At 40.0% G+C, this 16,796-nt stretch overlaps 1 protein-coding gene across 3 annotated transcripts in view; it reads right to left on the reverse strand.

Annotated features, from left to right (window-relative positions):
- The window catches only part of acacb (acetyl-CoA carboxylase beta), a 141,444-nt gene that overhangs the window by 37,369 nt on the left and 87,279 nt on the right, over positions 1–16,796 (reverse strand). For all 3 annotated transcript variants that reach the window (XM_087999927.1, XM_087999929.1, XM_087999928.1), the window contains 8 exons: positions 15,486–15,593; positions 14,538–14,594; positions 14,363–14,404; positions 9,509–9,724; positions 7,670–7,825; positions 6,562–6,765; positions 4,724–4,879; positions 513–635 (listed from right to left, as the gene is read on the reverse strand). In XM_087999927.1, the coding sequence (XP_087856053.1) occupies positions 513–635; positions 4,724–4,879; positions 6,562–6,765; positions 7,670–7,825; positions 9,509–9,724; positions 14,363–14,404; positions 14,538–14,594; positions 15,486–15,593 (1,062 nt within the window). The remainder of the gene's footprint in view (positions 1–512; positions 636–4,723; positions 4,880–6,561; positions 6,766–7,669; positions 7,826–9,508; positions 9,725–14,362; positions 14,405–14,537; positions 14,595–15,485; positions 15,594–16,796) is intronic.

A 16,796-nucleotide genomic window follows, 5' to 3' on the forward strand; every position in this document is an offset into this window, starting at 1 on the left:
CCTTCACCTGACAAAGCTCTGAAAGCTTGTGATTTCAAACAAACCTGTTGGACTATAACCTGTGTAGATTCTGACCTTGTTAGGAGATAAGTGCATCTATGCTATTATCTCAACCATGCCATGTAGCTATATGTTGCCATACAAAACTTTCTTTGCTAGAGGAAGTTTCTCCTGAAATTTCTACTGGGGTTTTAGTAAGTATTTCACATTTATATTCACTAGTTTCATGGTTAAAAAAAGGAATTAAGACTAAAGATGTTCACACACCACACATGCGGTTTAAAGCCGTATGTTATATGTGCCATGCTGACATAAAATCTAACTTATATTCAATGTAATAAGAAAGATTGTACGGTTTACCAATTCAAAGTATGCCAGTCACAACACCTAATCATTACTTTTATCTGGACCTTTTCTTTGCTCCTAATGTTTTCAATTTTAGTTACAATGTGCATTTTGGGTCTCAGACCTCTCCCAAATTGCTCAATATAATAGATGTGAACTGTACATACCTCATTACCTCCAGCAATCCTGTTCATATGCACGAGTTGACCCTGAGAGTCTAGAACAAGTTCTGTGCACAGGAATGGTTCCTTAGGATACTCTACATCAGACCCCCACAGCTTAAAGAGAGCCTTTTGGCCAGAGAAGGTAAAGAAAAAATAGAAACCTTTTTAGTCTAAATTTTCTATCAGATTTATTATGACACAGAAAAACAAACTTTCAGGTCATATTAAATAACCTTTGTCGAAGTTTAGTAAATGTGTCAATGTTGCTCATCAAATACATAAAATCACATAGTGATAGATATGCACAGGATGGAAAACAGACCCTTTGGTCCAACTTGTCCATGCCAACAGATACCTTTAATTAATCTAGTCCCATTTGCCAGCATTTGGCACATATCCCTCTAAACCCTTTCTATTCACGTACTAATCCAGATACCTTTGAAATGTTGTAATTATACCCACCTCCACCACTTCCTCTAGCAGCTCATTCCATACATGCACCACCCTCTGCATGAAAAAGGTGTCCTTTCAGTCCCTCTTAAATCTTTCCCCTCTCACTTTAAACCTATGCTGATGATATCACAGCTGTGCTAAAGGAGGACACTATGGAGGGCTTGGGTGGAGAGGCATTATGGGTGGAGCTACATTGTTGAGGCTGTATTACAGGCCTCCCAACAATGAGCGTGAGGTAGAAGAACTAATAGGTAAACAGATTAAGGAAAGATGTAGAGGCAATAGGATAGTAGTGATGGGAGATTTTAATTTTCCCAACACTGACTGGGATACACTTAGCGTCAGAGGTCTGGATGGGGTAGAATTTGTAAGAAGCGTCCAGGAGAGTTTTCTAGAGCAGTATGTCAATAGTCTGATGAGGGGCCATATTGGACCTGGTGTTGGGGAATGAGCCAGGACAGGTGGTAGAAGTTGCGGTGGGGATTTCTTTGGGAACAGTGACCACAATTCTGTAAGTTTTAGAATACTCATAGACAAAGATGAAAATGGTCTTAAGGGAAGAGTACTAAACTGGGCCAAGGCCAATTATACCAAAATTAGGCAGGAGCTGGGAAATGTGGATTGGAAGCAGCTATTTGAAGGGAAGTCCACATTTAATATGTGGGAGGCTTTCAAAGATAGGCTAAAGATAGTGCAGGATAGGCATGTCCCGTTGAAGGTAAAGGATAGGAAAGACAAGATTCATGAACCGTGGATGACAGGAGAAATTGTACGACTAGCTAAGAGGAAAAGGAAAGCGTACATAAGGTCCAGGCAGCTAAGAACAGAATGGGCCTTGGAGGAATATCGGAAGAGTAGGATCAGTCTTAAACGAGGAATCAAGAAGGCTAAAAGGAGTCATGAAATAGCTTTAGTGAGCAGAATTAAGGAGAATCCCAAAGCATTTTATTCTTATATAAGAAGCAAGTGGGTAACCAGAGAAAGGATTGGTCCACTAAAGGTTAATGAAGGAAGGCTGTGTGTCGTATCTGAGAGAATGGGTGAGGTTTTGAATGATTACTTTGCATCAGTGTTCACTGAGGAGAGGAACATGATGAATGTTGAGATAGAAGTTTGATTAGTCTGGATCACGTTGACAGACGTAGGGAAGATGTGTTGGGTAGACTAGAAGTTATTAAGGTGGACAAATCCCCAGGACAGGATGGGATCTATCCCAGATTGTTGAGGGAGGCGAGAGAAGAAATAGCTGGGGCCCTGACAGATATCTTTGTGGCATCCTTAAATACAGGTGAGGGGCCGGAGGACTGGTGGGTTGCTCATGTTGTCCCCAGTGCAAGAAGGGTAGTAGGGATATTCCGGGTAACTACAGACCAGTGAGCCTGATGTCAGTGGTGGGAAAGTTGCTGGAGAAGATACTGAAGGATAGGATTTATTTATATTTAGAAAAGAATGGACTTATCAGTGATAGGCTGCATGGCTAATAGAGGAAGTGACAAAGTTGATAGATGAAGGAAGGGCTGTTGATGTCATATACGTGGACTTTAGTAAGGCGTTTGATAAAGTTCCCCATTGTAGACTAATGGAGGAAGTGAAGCCACATGGTCTGCAGGTTGTTCTACCTTGGTGGATAAAGAACTGGTTGAGCAAAAGGTGACAGACAGTAGTAGTTGAAGGGAGTTTCTCGAAATGGAGAAAGGTGACCAGTGGTGTTCCACAGGGATCAGTGCTGGGGCCACTGTTGTTTGTGATATAATAAATGATCTGGAAGAGGGCACTGTTGGTATGATCAGCAAGTTAGCAGATGTTACAAAGATTGGTGGACTAGCACAAAGCATAAGGACGGTCAAAGAATACAGGAGAGTATAGATAGACTGGAGAGTTGGGCAGAAAAGTGGTAGATGGAGTTCAATCCAGACAAATGAGGTGATGCATTTAGGCAAGTCTAATTCTAGAGCGAATTATACAATGAATGGAAGAGCCTTGGGAAACGTTGATGAGCAGAGAGATCTGGGAGTGCAGGTCCATTGTACCCCGAAGGTAGCTGCACAGGTGGAGAGAGTGGTCAAGAAGGCGTATGGTATACTTGCCTTCATCGGACGGGATATTGAGTATAAGAGCTGGCAGGTCATGTTAAAATTGTACAAGACATTGGTTCGGCCGCATTTAGAATACTATGTACAGTTCTGGTCGCCACATTATCAAAAGGATGTGGACGCTTTGGAGAGGGTGCAGAGAAGGTTTACGAGGATGTTGCCTGGTATGGAGGGAGCTAGCTATGAAGACAGGTTGAGTAGGTTAGGTTTGTTTTCATTAGAAAAAAGGAGATTGAGGAGGGATCTGATTGAGGTTTACAAAATCATGAAGGGTACAGACAGGGTTGGTAGAGACAAGCTTTTTCCCATGGTGAAGGATTCAATAATGAGAGGTCACACTTTCAAGGTGAGAGGTGAAAAGTTTAAGGGGGACACACGTGGCAAGTACTTTACACAGAGGGTGGGGGGTGTTTGGAACACGTTGCCAGCAGAGGTGGTAGAGGTAGGCATGGTAGATTCATTTAAGATGCGTCTGGACAGATGCATGAGTAGGTGGGAAGCAGAGGGATACAGATGCTTAGGAATTGGGCGACAGGTTTTGACAGGGTATTTGGATAGGCTCAGGCTTGGAGGGCTGAAGGGTTTGTTCCTGGGCTGTAAATTTTCTTTGTTCTCTTTGTTCTTTGTTCTATGCCCTCTAGATTTGGACTCCCTTACTCTGGGAAAAGACTTGCCCTATCCATTCCCCTCATGACTTTATAAACTTCTAAAAGGTAAAACCCTTCTAAAAACCTCAGCCTCTGATGCTCCAGGGTCATTTGGAAAATTCAAGTAGGTTAATGACCAAACAAAATACGTGGCATAGTATTGAGTGATATAGATCAGGAAGATCTTTCATCTGTGCTGAAATAGCTGACTTGAGCTGAGGAAACACAATTATCTTCAGTAGCTTAGGTTACTGAAAAAAGTGAATATTGGTTGAAAAAACACTGTATTTTATCTGTGGTAATGAACAACTTGCCAGGAGGCAGCCAGTGGCCATGTATTTGGATTCCACCAACAGAACGGAGGCAAAAAATTGAGAAAAAGGGAAGTAAAGGCTGATATAAATATCATCCATAATATACTTAAATAACTGACTTATCTCTATGGAATGTGACAAAAAGATTTCCTCATGACTTTCCAGTTTACAATACATACACACAGGTATTCACAAAGGCTGTGCCAGATAAAAGGGTACAGGTTCTTTTTAAAATCTGCCAAGTGTTCTGCATTTATGAGGATTTAAGATTTTTAAGACACATATTCTATATTTAGAAGTCCTGCATCACGGAACAGCATCCACCTCTGTGGAGAATGTACTACCTCAAATCATGTGGCAACTTTTTATATCCAATAACAAGCGAAAGGTGCACCTCATTACCCTTAACTTTGACTGAATAGATGGTCCTGTAACATAACCCAAATATGAATGTTTGGGAAGATGTGTTTTCCAACTTATCACATCCTCACTTTATATTCTGATTATTTATCCAATGGATTCTCACTCTTGACCAAGTACATGTTTGTGAATATTGGGTTTTGACAGATTCAAGTGCGGATTGGATGAGCTAAAGCCTGGTGATATCCACAAGATATCAGAGAATGCTACTGAACTGCTCCTCAAAAAGGATTCAACACCTTTATGAGGAGAGAAATTTGTTAGCTGAAGATGAAAAGATAACTTACCTGCTGAAAGATTTCAGGAAAGTCATAGACATAGGTTGTTCCCAAGCTCTGCGCCTGGAATCGCTTTGCCTGCAGTAGATCTTTGGTGACATAAGGTGTATTCATCAACATTCCGTGGAGAGGCCCTTGCTTTTCTCCATATGAAATAAACATGATCTAAAAACCATTACAGGAGACAAATTACAATTGTTACTATTCCTCAAAGGAGAATGAATCAATACTGGTATAGAATCCAAGGATCAAAGTGCCCCAGGAAGCCAAGTGCAATTTGTGGTTATACTAAAGGCTCAGAAGGATCTAATTTCTGTAAAAGTAATAGAGAAGAAAATAGCTAAAATTGATATAAAAAGATAGCTTCCAAGTTATTATAATTTCACTATTCCTCTAAAGAAATTCAGCATGAGAGCAATATTCACAAGCTTTTCTATCACCAGAGATGAACTTTCCATCTATATCTATTATGACTCATACACCTATCTGGATTGTATTTCTTTCCACCCAGCTTCTTGTTAAAGAACTCAATTCACTTCTGAGTCTGCCCACCACAAATTAATTCACTTAAATTATGTCATTTTTACATTAGAGCTTACAAAATATCTTCCACTGGCTCAACAAAAGATTCCACTCTGTTTCTGTGATTCTATCTTCACAAGTTGCCTCTTTCACAACCATGACAAAGCTCCATCTACCATCCATCAGATTCTGTATTCAACTGGTGACCTTCCATCAATTCCAGAAGTCAGATGACACTAGGTTTTAGACAAACAGGTTTATTTGAAATCACAAGCTTTTGAAGCATTGTCCCTTCATCAGAAGCTTGTGATTTCAAATAAATCTCTTGGACGATAACCTGGTGTCATCTGACTTCTGATCTTGTTCGCCCCAGTCCAACGCTGGCACCTTCACATCTTTCCATCAATTACACCATCTCCAATATGATTACACCTTCCTTTCTTGTTTTCTGAAGGAACTGTTCCCACCATTATATTCTGATTATCCCTTCCAATTCTTCTACCAGATACTTCCTTTCCATTAACACCTCCTATGAAGGTGCAGAAGTGCAAGACACCTATTCATCCCCTCCCTATCCGAAACGAGATATGTTCCTTCTGGGTAAGACTACAATTTACATATAGTTGCTCAAAACTACAAGGTGCATTTGTTGCTGTGGTGCAGTATTCTCTATAGAAGATAGACCAGAAGCAGACCAGGTGAATGCTTAATTAATTATCTGTTATATCTGCAAGATGGGGGCTTGAGATCCTTCTCATTTGTCATTTTAATTCCCCTTCTCTTGCCCCTCTGGCAGTTGGCTGTTTCCTGTTCCAGTGATGGTGAAAATTCTGCATATTCTAAGAGCAACATCTATTTTTCTATGAGATACTTTGCACAACCTTCACTTTAATGTTGATTTTAATACTTCAATTTCTCCCTGCCTAAGCCCTGAACTCCTTCAGCTAGTCAAACATTTCTTGCTTTGTTATAGACTTTAACTTGTTCCCACGTTCTTTTTTCTATTGTCTTATGTCATTAACAAGTGGCTGTTTTCCATATTTCACATGTATGAAGATTTCCCTTGTCCTGTTCCTTTTTAATTCTTGTTCATTGCTGATACCCTGCCTTGTGATGAAAAGGTCCCACCTTCAATACCACCTCTGTTCTTTTTACAGAGACCACTGACCCATGGAGTACTTAGTTCTAGTTTCACATTTAAAACAATTGCAATTTTTGGCTGTTTAAAGATTGTTTCTCCACCGTTGCAAATTGGGAATTGGAGCTTGCACATTCATTTACATTTTCTAAGCTCGAGAACCCTCCATAATTCAACAAGCATCTACCTGTCCAGTCCTAGCATTTGGCACCTCCTTGTAAAGGCTCATATCCAAGTAATATCCAGATTCATTGGTAAGAAGCAAACGGATTGGGATTGCTTTTCCTGTGGGCGTTAGGCGGATATTTATTTTGAGCTCAGCTTGCAGGACCCTGAGTTTCCACAACCTGCTTCCATATCTCATAACCATGTCATGGACAGACTTCTCAATCTGAAAATAAACATTGAAAAACATATAATGTCAAATCAACACAACACAAAAGATTTTATAGTGAGAAAAGAGTCAGACATCCCTTTGATTGTGATGACAGCACTTCAAAGGGAAGCAATAATGTGCTTTTATGATTTGATAAGTTATTTTGAATAAACCCTTCCATATTCAATAAAGAAAAACACGAAAGTACCGACAACAATTCTCACCTCCAAAATAAAACCACAATTATTGGCCTCACAGAAAATTGTAACTTCAGTCGACTTATATTGTGATGTGCTTTTCTTCAGGGAAGCAAACAGAAGTTGTGCCCCTCATTCAGCATTCCAAGATTTAGCGACTTAATCATTCAGTTAGTTGCACAACACAAGTTGATGATGACTGAGAGTCCTTTATGCAAGTTCAGAATTTTTATGAGAGCAGAGATGATCAAATAAGACAGATCAGTGACAACCCTTTACTTCTGTGAGCATGGTTGGACTAAGTGAGACAAATCGAAGTGTGCAGCGCACAGTTGACATTCCCACTGAAAATCATGGCTCAACATAGCCGAATCAGACTTATTAAAATTAACATTGCTGTTCTTCTCTAGAGACTGCTAATACTTTTTAGCAAATATATGGTATGTCACTATCACTGCATCAAGTTTGGATTACAAAAGAAAACCATTTTTGCGGAATCTACTTCTTTGAGATATTCCGGACAGTTTCTCTGTAGATTTGTAGAAGTTTCCTATTTCATGCATAATATCATGCGGAATTCACCATAAGTAAAAACTAAAACAATTGCTTGCTTTTTTTTTCTTTTGCTTTAAATGACAGAAAGTGAAACCATGTATGATGACTAGAGTAAGATTCTTGAACTAACAATTCAGACAAACACAAGAAATCAGAAATTTTCAAACCTTGGATGGGTCCATTATCACAGTTGGCACGAAGTTGAGGAAGATATGATTGCAATCAGTGCGGACAGTCTGTTTGTTAAAAGCCACCTCCAATTCATCCATGGCCTCAAGCAGCAGACGCTCTCCCTCATTTTGTAGATATTCAAAAGAGGCTTCCTACAGTGCAGAAGATTGAAATCACAGCAAATCAAATTCTGGAATAGATGCTTTTAATACTTTTGGAGTTTTTTGAGGATCAGAATCTCCTTACATTTATTCCTAGTTCCCAACTAAACAACAGTTCTTTGAGGTCTCTACAAATTCATAATCCAAATTCACTTCACAGGGTTGTGGTCTTGCTATGACTTTTCCTTTCCTGACCAAAGTGCTCCTTTGAGAGAGAGCTTAAAAGGACTTGATAGTTAACGTAAGGAAAGTTCTCATATCCCAAAAGACTGCCTCATATTGAGTCATCTCATAACTAATAATAATGGTCTGATGAAAAAGTTATCAAATCAATCCCATTTTACCATTGAAGGGTAAGGTCATGTATGCAAATTAGCACATTAGAAATAGCATGCAAGGGGAATGCTGGTAGCTTAGAATTAACTGTAAGAATTCATTTTCATTCCAATGTTGATTTTTCTTCACCGTATAAAACTCTGTTTTGCCCAATATGCCATGGAACTCAGGCTCCATTTCCCTTTCCACCTTTCTCATATAAGATGATCATTCAGCCCTTCAAACATGATCTGCCATTCAATCAGCTTTTGGCCGATCTTCTACCTTAGCTCCAACTTCTTGCACTATCCCCATATTTTATGATTCCCTCAGTCTCTAAATATCAGGCGATTAGTCTTGAATATACTTGAGAATTGAGCATCCTCAACTCTCTGAGGTAGAGAATTCCAAAGGTCCAAAACCCTGAGTGAAGAAGGTTCGCCTTGTCTCAGTCATAAATGATCAATTCCTTATTCTGAGAATGTTCTAGACCATCTAACCAAGGCAACCTTATCCCAGCATTCACCCATTATACCTCTCAAAAATTTTAAATGCTTCACTGAGATATCACCTTTCATCTTCTAAATGCTGCGGAACATCAGGCTAAACTATTCAACTTCTCCTCATAGGGAAACCCCCTCATTCCTGCTTCAATACATTGGAAGTTTGTAAATATTTAGGATATCACAGTAGACACAGCTGTTTTTCCACAACAGCAAAAACACTTTTTAGCTCACCTTTTTCTTTCTACCGCATCATAATCCGATGTCTTTCAATACAATATTTACAATAGTTCTCTAGTTATACAACCATGCATTACTTTATATAATTTCCCTCTCCCCACTTGTTTAATTATCTGAGGTTTAAAAAAAAAGTCTATGCATAAACCAAAGCAGTTTTAATACCTGGGAGTGGGTTTAGAGACAACAATAATAATAATACTCTTGAGAACACCATAGTTCATGTGATGAGAAATGCTATCAACAGACCAAGACAACCAATAGTGAATATGAAAGAATGGATTAAAATTCATAGTTTTTTGATTGCCTTTGGGTGTTTGAGAGTGCATAACTTGCTCTCAAGGGTTGAAAAAGTGAAATAGGGCTCATGATTGGAGAGATTTTCTATATGCTCTTCGGAAGCAACATGCTAGCTAGGTCAAATAGTCTTCTTTTTTGCTCTTACATTACAATCACCTTCTTTATCTTACACCAAACATTGGCTGGATTAGATTCAATTTTCGGTGTGAAAGATGCACACTGCTAATTGTCAAAATTATACTTCCGCTAAACCAAAATTATGTGCTGAGTCGCAACAAAAATGCCGCATACAGATCCTTTGTAATTCCTAGGTTCTCACCTTAGTGATGAGGTCAGGGTGGCGCACTATCGCTCGGACAAAGAACCTGTAGTCAGTGACTTCTGCTCCTTTCTTCACCTTGGCAGCACCTAAATACAGGTGCATCTTGTGATTACCGCAGGGAACAGCAGTCAGGTCAAAGTTTCGCATTCGGTTAAGTTCCAGCTGAAAGGCTAGTGCCGGGTCCAAATGTCGATAAATACGATCCTCTGCAAACTGGATAGAGATTTTAAAACACAAGGACATCACATACTTTTAAATGAAATAGTGTTCATTCTTATTTCAGGTTATATATGTCTGCTAGAGAATAGTTCAACCAAGATAAATATCCTTCTACCATATCACAGAAGTGTCTATTCCTCGACTATCTACTCTATCTATTCCTCTGATCATCTTATAAACCTCTATCAAGTCACCCCTCATCCTTCGCCGTTCCAATGAGAAAAGGCCTAGCACTCTCAACCTATCCTCGTATGACCTATTCTCCATTCCAAGCAACATCCTGGTAAATCTTCTCTGCACCCTCTCCAAAGCTTCCACATCTTTCCTAAAGTGAGGCGACCAGAACTGCACACAGTACTCCAAATGTGGCCTTACCAAGGTCCTGTACAGCTGCAACATCACTTCACGACTCTTGAATTCAATCCCTCTGCTAATGAACGCTAATACACCATAGGCCTTCTTACAAGCTCTATCCACCTGAGTGGCAACTTTCAAAGATCTATGAACATAGACCCCAAGATCCTCTGCTCCTCCACCTTACTAAGAACCCTACCGTTAACCCTGTATTCCGCATTCTTACTTGTCCTTCCAAAATGGACAATCTCACACTTGACAGGGTTGAACTCCATCTGCCACTCCTCAGCCCAGTTCTGCATTATATCTAAGTCCCTTTGCGGCCGACAACAGCCCTCCTCACTATCCACAACTCCACCAATCTTCGTATCATCTGCAAATTTACTGACCCACCCTTCGACTCCCTCTTCCAAGTCATTAATAAAAATTACAAACAGTAGAGGACCCAGAACTGATCCCTGCGGAACTCCACTTGTAACTGGGCTTCAGGCTGAATATTTACCATCTACCACCACTCTCTGACTTCGACCGGTTAGCCAGTTTTCTATCCAACTGGCCAAATTTCCCTTGCCTCCTGACTTTCCGCATAAGCCTATCATGGGGAACCTTATCAAATGCCTTACTAAACTCCATGTACACTACAACCACTGCTCTACCCTCATCCACATGTTTGGTCACCTCCTCAAAGAATTCAATAAGACTTGTAAGGCAAGACCTACCCCTCACAAATCCGTGCTGGCTGTCCCTAATCAAGCAGAGTCTTTCCAGATACTCATAAATCCTATCACTCAGTACTCTTTCCATTACTTTGCCTACCATCGAAGTAAGACTAACTGGCCTGTAATTCCCGGGGTTATCCCTATTCCCTTTTTTGAACAGGGGCACAACATTCGCCACTCTCCAGTTCCCTGGTACCACCCCTGTTGACAGTGAAGATGAAAAGATCATTGCCAACGGCTCTGCAATTTCCTCTCTTGCTTCCCACATAATCCTAGGATATATCCTGTCAGGCCTGGGGGACTTGTCTATCCTCAAGTTTTTCAAAATGCCCAACACATCTTTCTTCCTAACAAGTATCTCTTCTAGCTTATCAGTCCGTTTCACACTCTCCTCTTCAACAATACGGTCCCTCTCATTTGTAAATACTGAAGAAAAGTACTCATTCAAGACCTCTCCTATCTCTTCCGACTCAATACACAGTCTCCCACTACTGTCCTTGATCGGACCTACCCTCTTTCTCGTCATTCTCATGTTTCTCACATACGCATAAAATGCCTTGGGGTTATCCTTGATCCTACCCGCCAAAGATTTTTCATGCCCTCTCTTAGCTCTCCTAATCCCTTTCTTCAGTTCCCTTCTAGCTATCCTGTATCCCTCCAACGCTCTGCCTGAACCTTGTTTCCTCAACCTTATGTAAACCTCCTTATTCCTCTTTACAAGACATTCAACCTCCCTTATCAACCAAGGTTCCCTCACAAGACCATCACTTTCCTGCCTGACATGTACATACATATCAAGGACACATCGAATCTGTTCCTTGAAAAAGTTCCACATTTCCACGATATCCTTCTCTGACAGCCTATGCTCCCAACTTATGCTCCTCAGATCCTGTCTTACAGCATCGTATTTACCCTTCCCCCAATTGTAAAACCTACCCTGTTGCACGCACCTATCTCTCTCCATAACCAAGGTGAAAGTCACAGAATTGTGGTCACCATCACCAAAATATTCACCCACTAACAAGCCCATCACTTGTCCCGGTTCGTTACCAAGTACCAAATCCAATATGGCCTCCCCTCTGGTCAGACAATCTACATACTGAGTTAGAAAAGCTTCCTGGACACGCTGCACAAATACTGCCCCATCCAATCTACTTAATCTAAAGAGCTTCCAATCAATATTTGGGAAGTTGAAATCGCCTATAACTACTACCCTGTGGCTTCTGTACCTTTCCAAAATCTGTTTCCCAATCTGTTTCTCCAAATCTCTGCTGCGATTGGGGGGCCTATAGTAAACACCCAACAAGGTGACTGCTCCTTTCCTATTTCTGACTTCAGCCCATACTACCTCCAAAGGCAGATCCCCCTCGAACTGCCTTTCTGCAGCCGTTATACCATTTCTAATTAGCAACGTCACCCCCCCCCTCTTTTTTTACCACCCTCCCTAATCTTACTGAAACATCTGTAACCAGGAACCTCCAACAACCATTCCTGTCCCTCTTCTATCCACATTTCCGTGATGGCCACAACATCGTAGTCCCAAGTACCGATCCACGCCTTAAGTTCACCCACCTTATTTCCGATAAGTATACACACTTGAACCCATCTCTGTGTCCGCAAGTATTCCCTGTCAGTGCTACCTTCTCCACAGCCTCCCTACATTCTTGGACATCCTGACAAACAGCTAGCCTACTTGCTGGACTACAAGTCCGGATCCCATCCCCCTGCCAAATTAGTTTAAACCCCCCCGAAGAGTGCTAGATATGTGTGAAAGATATTTTCCTGTAGGCAGTCTCTTTTTAATTGGTCATCTCTGGGATTTTTATCCAATTAAAAATGGTAGGTGGGAGATAGATACTGTTGGCCCCATCAGTAGTCGGCCAGTTCTGTAGCATGGCAACCCCATTAGGGAAAGTGGGCACTGCTGAAGGATCACTCCACCAACAGCAAAATGCCATTGGCCCAAGAAACTTAATAGAGACCTCAATAATTTAAATTGGATGTCCACCTCTATTGGACAGGCAGCCAATTGCACCCAGTCACCAAGAAGCTTCCCAACCTCCACACTGTGGCTAGGAAAACCCTGCATGTTATCTTTATGAAAATGTGATGAGAAAAATTTCAATGCATTCGTTAAACACGTAAAGCAAATCGCACCAAAATGTATTACGATAAAACATGCAAGTTTTCTGACTGTAGTTACAAAACAAAAGTTTATTCATGAATCCATTTAAAGCTTAGTAGTACAGTAAGTGGTTTGGGATGTACAGATTGCCATTTTATTTATCACTGATCAAACAGTGATCAGAAAGCAGAACTCAGCTGTTGCTTTGCAACCTAACCTCCATAGGGCAATTTGAATTGAGATCAAGTAGATTACCATTGATCATTCCTTTTATAAAAGATTTCAGTTGAGTAAGATATACCTGAGGATTTAACACAGACTTAGTCTGATGAATCATTCAACATTCATTGCTCAAAAACTGTGGGAGGATTGGTTTCTCTATATGCGGATAGTTCCACCTGAATTCATGCAAAACTAAGATTTAAAGTAATTTGTTTATTCTTGATCCCTTAAATTCAACTGAGTTAGGGAGTGGGGATGGTATGAAGTAAGTATTAATACAGTAGAAGAAGAAATACATTTTGATTGTGATTAACACATCAATAGATAGCTTTTTCTGGGCAATCATACTTCAGGACAAGTGCAAATGCAGATTAAATAGAAAGATTTTGAAATCTTCAATATTCTACTATTTAAAAATAAATTTTCATTTTTAGCCCCTCTGAGTTGATAAAATAGCAACTTTTCAGTGAGAAGCAGAATGAAATGCCTTCAATATATGTTTAAAATGTATAAAGTATGAAGGATCATGCTAAAACAGGTCAATTGGTTATATCTAGTAGAATAGCTTTAAGGTTTTATTTTGGTGATATGACAGTAATGATTAACTTTGTTACTGTTATTTATGAGCAGTCAACATCTAATTGCAGTAACTTAAAATGCAAGACAAGACCAGCAGAGTCTCTGGATATGTGACAAGACTTAAAAGCTCAAAGTAAAGACTTTGGATGATATTGGGGAAAAAGGTTAATTTACTCAAGATTTTTAAAACAATTTCTGTTTTTCCTAAACTAAATTTGTTCATCTAAGATCAATATGTTCATATTGAGGACATTACTCTCTGGTCAGATATGGCACAGATCGAAACTCTGTTTAACTCAGCCCAAACAGTCAGTTATCCCCAATCTCAGAAACTCTTCCAAAAACATCAGTAATGTGACATTTCTATTTCCCTAACAAACCATCACTCTGCCTTCTTAGTGATACTGAAAATCAGTGGCAAATAGTGGATACACTGGGTTGATTGAAACAATTCCTGTTAGCTGGAAGAGAGTAAATACTTTCTGGAATGGATTTACAAACTCAGTAATAACAGGACAGCTTGAACTGCAGGGCTAGAGTTGGAACATTTCTCATGTTTTAAAATTGTTGCAATCATAACCCATTGATGCATATTTATTGGCTTATTATTAGCAGCAAAATTGCTTAACGTACCTCAGCACTGGCCCTGAAGGTGAAGTACTTGGGGAATTCTCGCTGTCAAGGAAAATGAGATTGGGAAGGAAAAAGAAAATCAGAAATCACATTGTGAATACTTACAACTAAAGTAAATAATATTCTTTGTTAAATTATTTAAGATGAATTAACCAGTTTAGAAAATAAAACTTGCCTTCTGCCCAACCAGAAAGGTGATTCGTCTGATTCCATAGTCAAAAAGAAGTGCTTTCTGTACACACAAGGAAAAGGAACAGCTGAAGAAGATTCTGATGAGCAGTAAAATCAAACTAGAAAGTTAATATCTTCAAAGTTGCCTGCTTTAGAAATTCATTCTGGCTAACTGGCTTCGTTATCAAATAAAACGTTCAATGAGCTTGGGTTTAGAAAATGATGCAAAAATTAGTAGAACTTCTTTTGTCATATTTTCCTCTCCTAAATTTAAACAAGTATTGAGAGAAATATCTTGGAATAATAATTCTAACTAGATTGTAAAGATGGGAACCGAAAGAACTGCAGATGTTGTAAGTCAGAAACAAAAACATAAGTTGCTTGAAAAGCTCAGTAGGTCTGGCAGCACCTGTGAAGAGAAATCAGAGTTAACTTTTTGAGTCAGGTCCAGTTCTGAGGAAGGGTCACCAGACCCGAAACGTTAACTCTGATTTCTCTGCACAAATGCTGCCAGACCTGCTGAGCTTTTCCAGAAACTTCTGTTTTTGTAAAAATAAAAGCATTACCTAATTTAGAATGTATTTGGATTTGGAAATTAATAAGTTAGAGTCCCTGAATGTCAAGTTCCACTGTCATTTTTTACTTTTCTAATGTAAAAGTGAATCTATTTTGATACATAGTTATTCAAAAATGTTTATGATGAATAGCAACAAAAGTATAATTGTCATGAGACAGTACTCCTAACTATAATGACAAAAAGAAAAAAAAGCAACTGAGAGAACACATGGGGTCTCAGTTTAAAATCTCATTCAAGTGATTGCACTTTTCACAGAGTCAGGGAGCTGAACTTAATGTTCTGACTCAGTGGAGAGAGTGCTACCAACTGAGCTACAGCTGAAATGGGTTAGAGGCTCTTTACAAGTAAAATCTACAAGGCAGGTTATATAGATACCTGTGATTGACAGAATTTGCTGAAGATAGGCACCAGTTCATCATCCTGCTCAGAATCAACCTCTTTGAGGGCAACAATCAAAATATGAGTAGGTTCCTCTTTCAAGCTCTGTTTTAAAAAAAATAGTTTTAAAAGACTTATTGAATTGAATAGAATTGAATTGAATTTATTGACATGTGTACTGAGGCACAGTGAAAAGCATTGTCTTGCGAGCAATACAGGCAGATCACAGAGTTAAATAGCATAGATAAGTAAATAATAGGTAAACAGCGACAAAAACAAAAACACAGGTAAAGGTGAATGTTAAGAGTTTGTGAGTCCATTCAGTATTCTAACAACAGTAGGGTAGAAACTATTGCAAAACTGGCCAGAGCATGTGTTCAGGCTTCTGTACCTTCTCCCTGATGGTAGAGGTTGTAGAAAAACTTTGCCAGGGTGGGATGGATCTCTGAGAATACTGGCGGCCTTTCCTTGACAGTGGGCCTGGTAGATGGATTGTACAGATGGGAGGTTGGCCTTTGTGATTGTCTGGGCCGGGTTCACCACTCTCTGTAACTGTTTACGATCTTGAATGGCACAGTTGTCATACCAGACAGTGATACATCCAGACAGAATGCGCTCGAAGGCACACCTATAAAAGTTGGCAAGGGTATTTGCCATCATGCCAAATTTCCTCAGCTGCCTGAGGAAGAAGAGTCATTGTTGGGGCCTTTGTAACCAGTGCATCCACATGAAGAGTCCAAGAAAGCTTGTTGTGGATGACCACTCTCAGGAGCTTGACGCTCCCCACTTGTTCCACCTCTGTGCTGATAATGTGTAGGGGAGCATGAGTAATATCCTGCTGAAAGTCAATAATGAGTTTCTTGGTTTTGCTGGCATTGAGAGCTAGGTTGTTCTCAGTGCACCATTTTTCCAGGTCTTCCACCTCTGTCTGTAGTCTGTTTCATCGTCATCTGAGATGCAGCAAAGTATGATGGTGTCATCAGCGAACTTGCAAATGGCATTAGTCTGGTATTTGGCGATGCAGTCATGGATATACAGTGTGTACAGTAGGGGGCTCAGTACACACCCATGGGGAGCCCCAGTGTTGAGTGTTAGTGAGGATGAAATATTATCCCCAATCTTCACTGATTGTGGCCTGTGGGTCAGGAAACTGAGGATCCAGTTGCAGAGAGTGGGGCTTAGTCCGAGATCACTAAATTTAGTAATCGGTCTTGAGGGCATAATAGTGTTGAAGGCTGAACTGTAGTCAATGAGTAGGATTCTTACGTGGCTGTTCTTGGTGTTAAAGATATTCTAGGGCGGAGTGAA

The sequence above is a fragment of the Chiloscyllium plagiosum genome, unplaced genomic scaffold (genome assembly GCF_037043375.1).
Source record: "Chiloscyllium plagiosum isolate Xiang-an unplaced genomic scaffold, Cpla_swu_hap1 HiC_scaffold_24, whole genome shotgun sequence".
In the NCBI taxonomy this organism is placed as follows: domain Eukaryota; kingdom Metazoa; phylum Chordata; class Chondrichthyes; order Orectolobiformes; family Hemiscylliidae; genus Chiloscyllium; species Chiloscyllium plagiosum.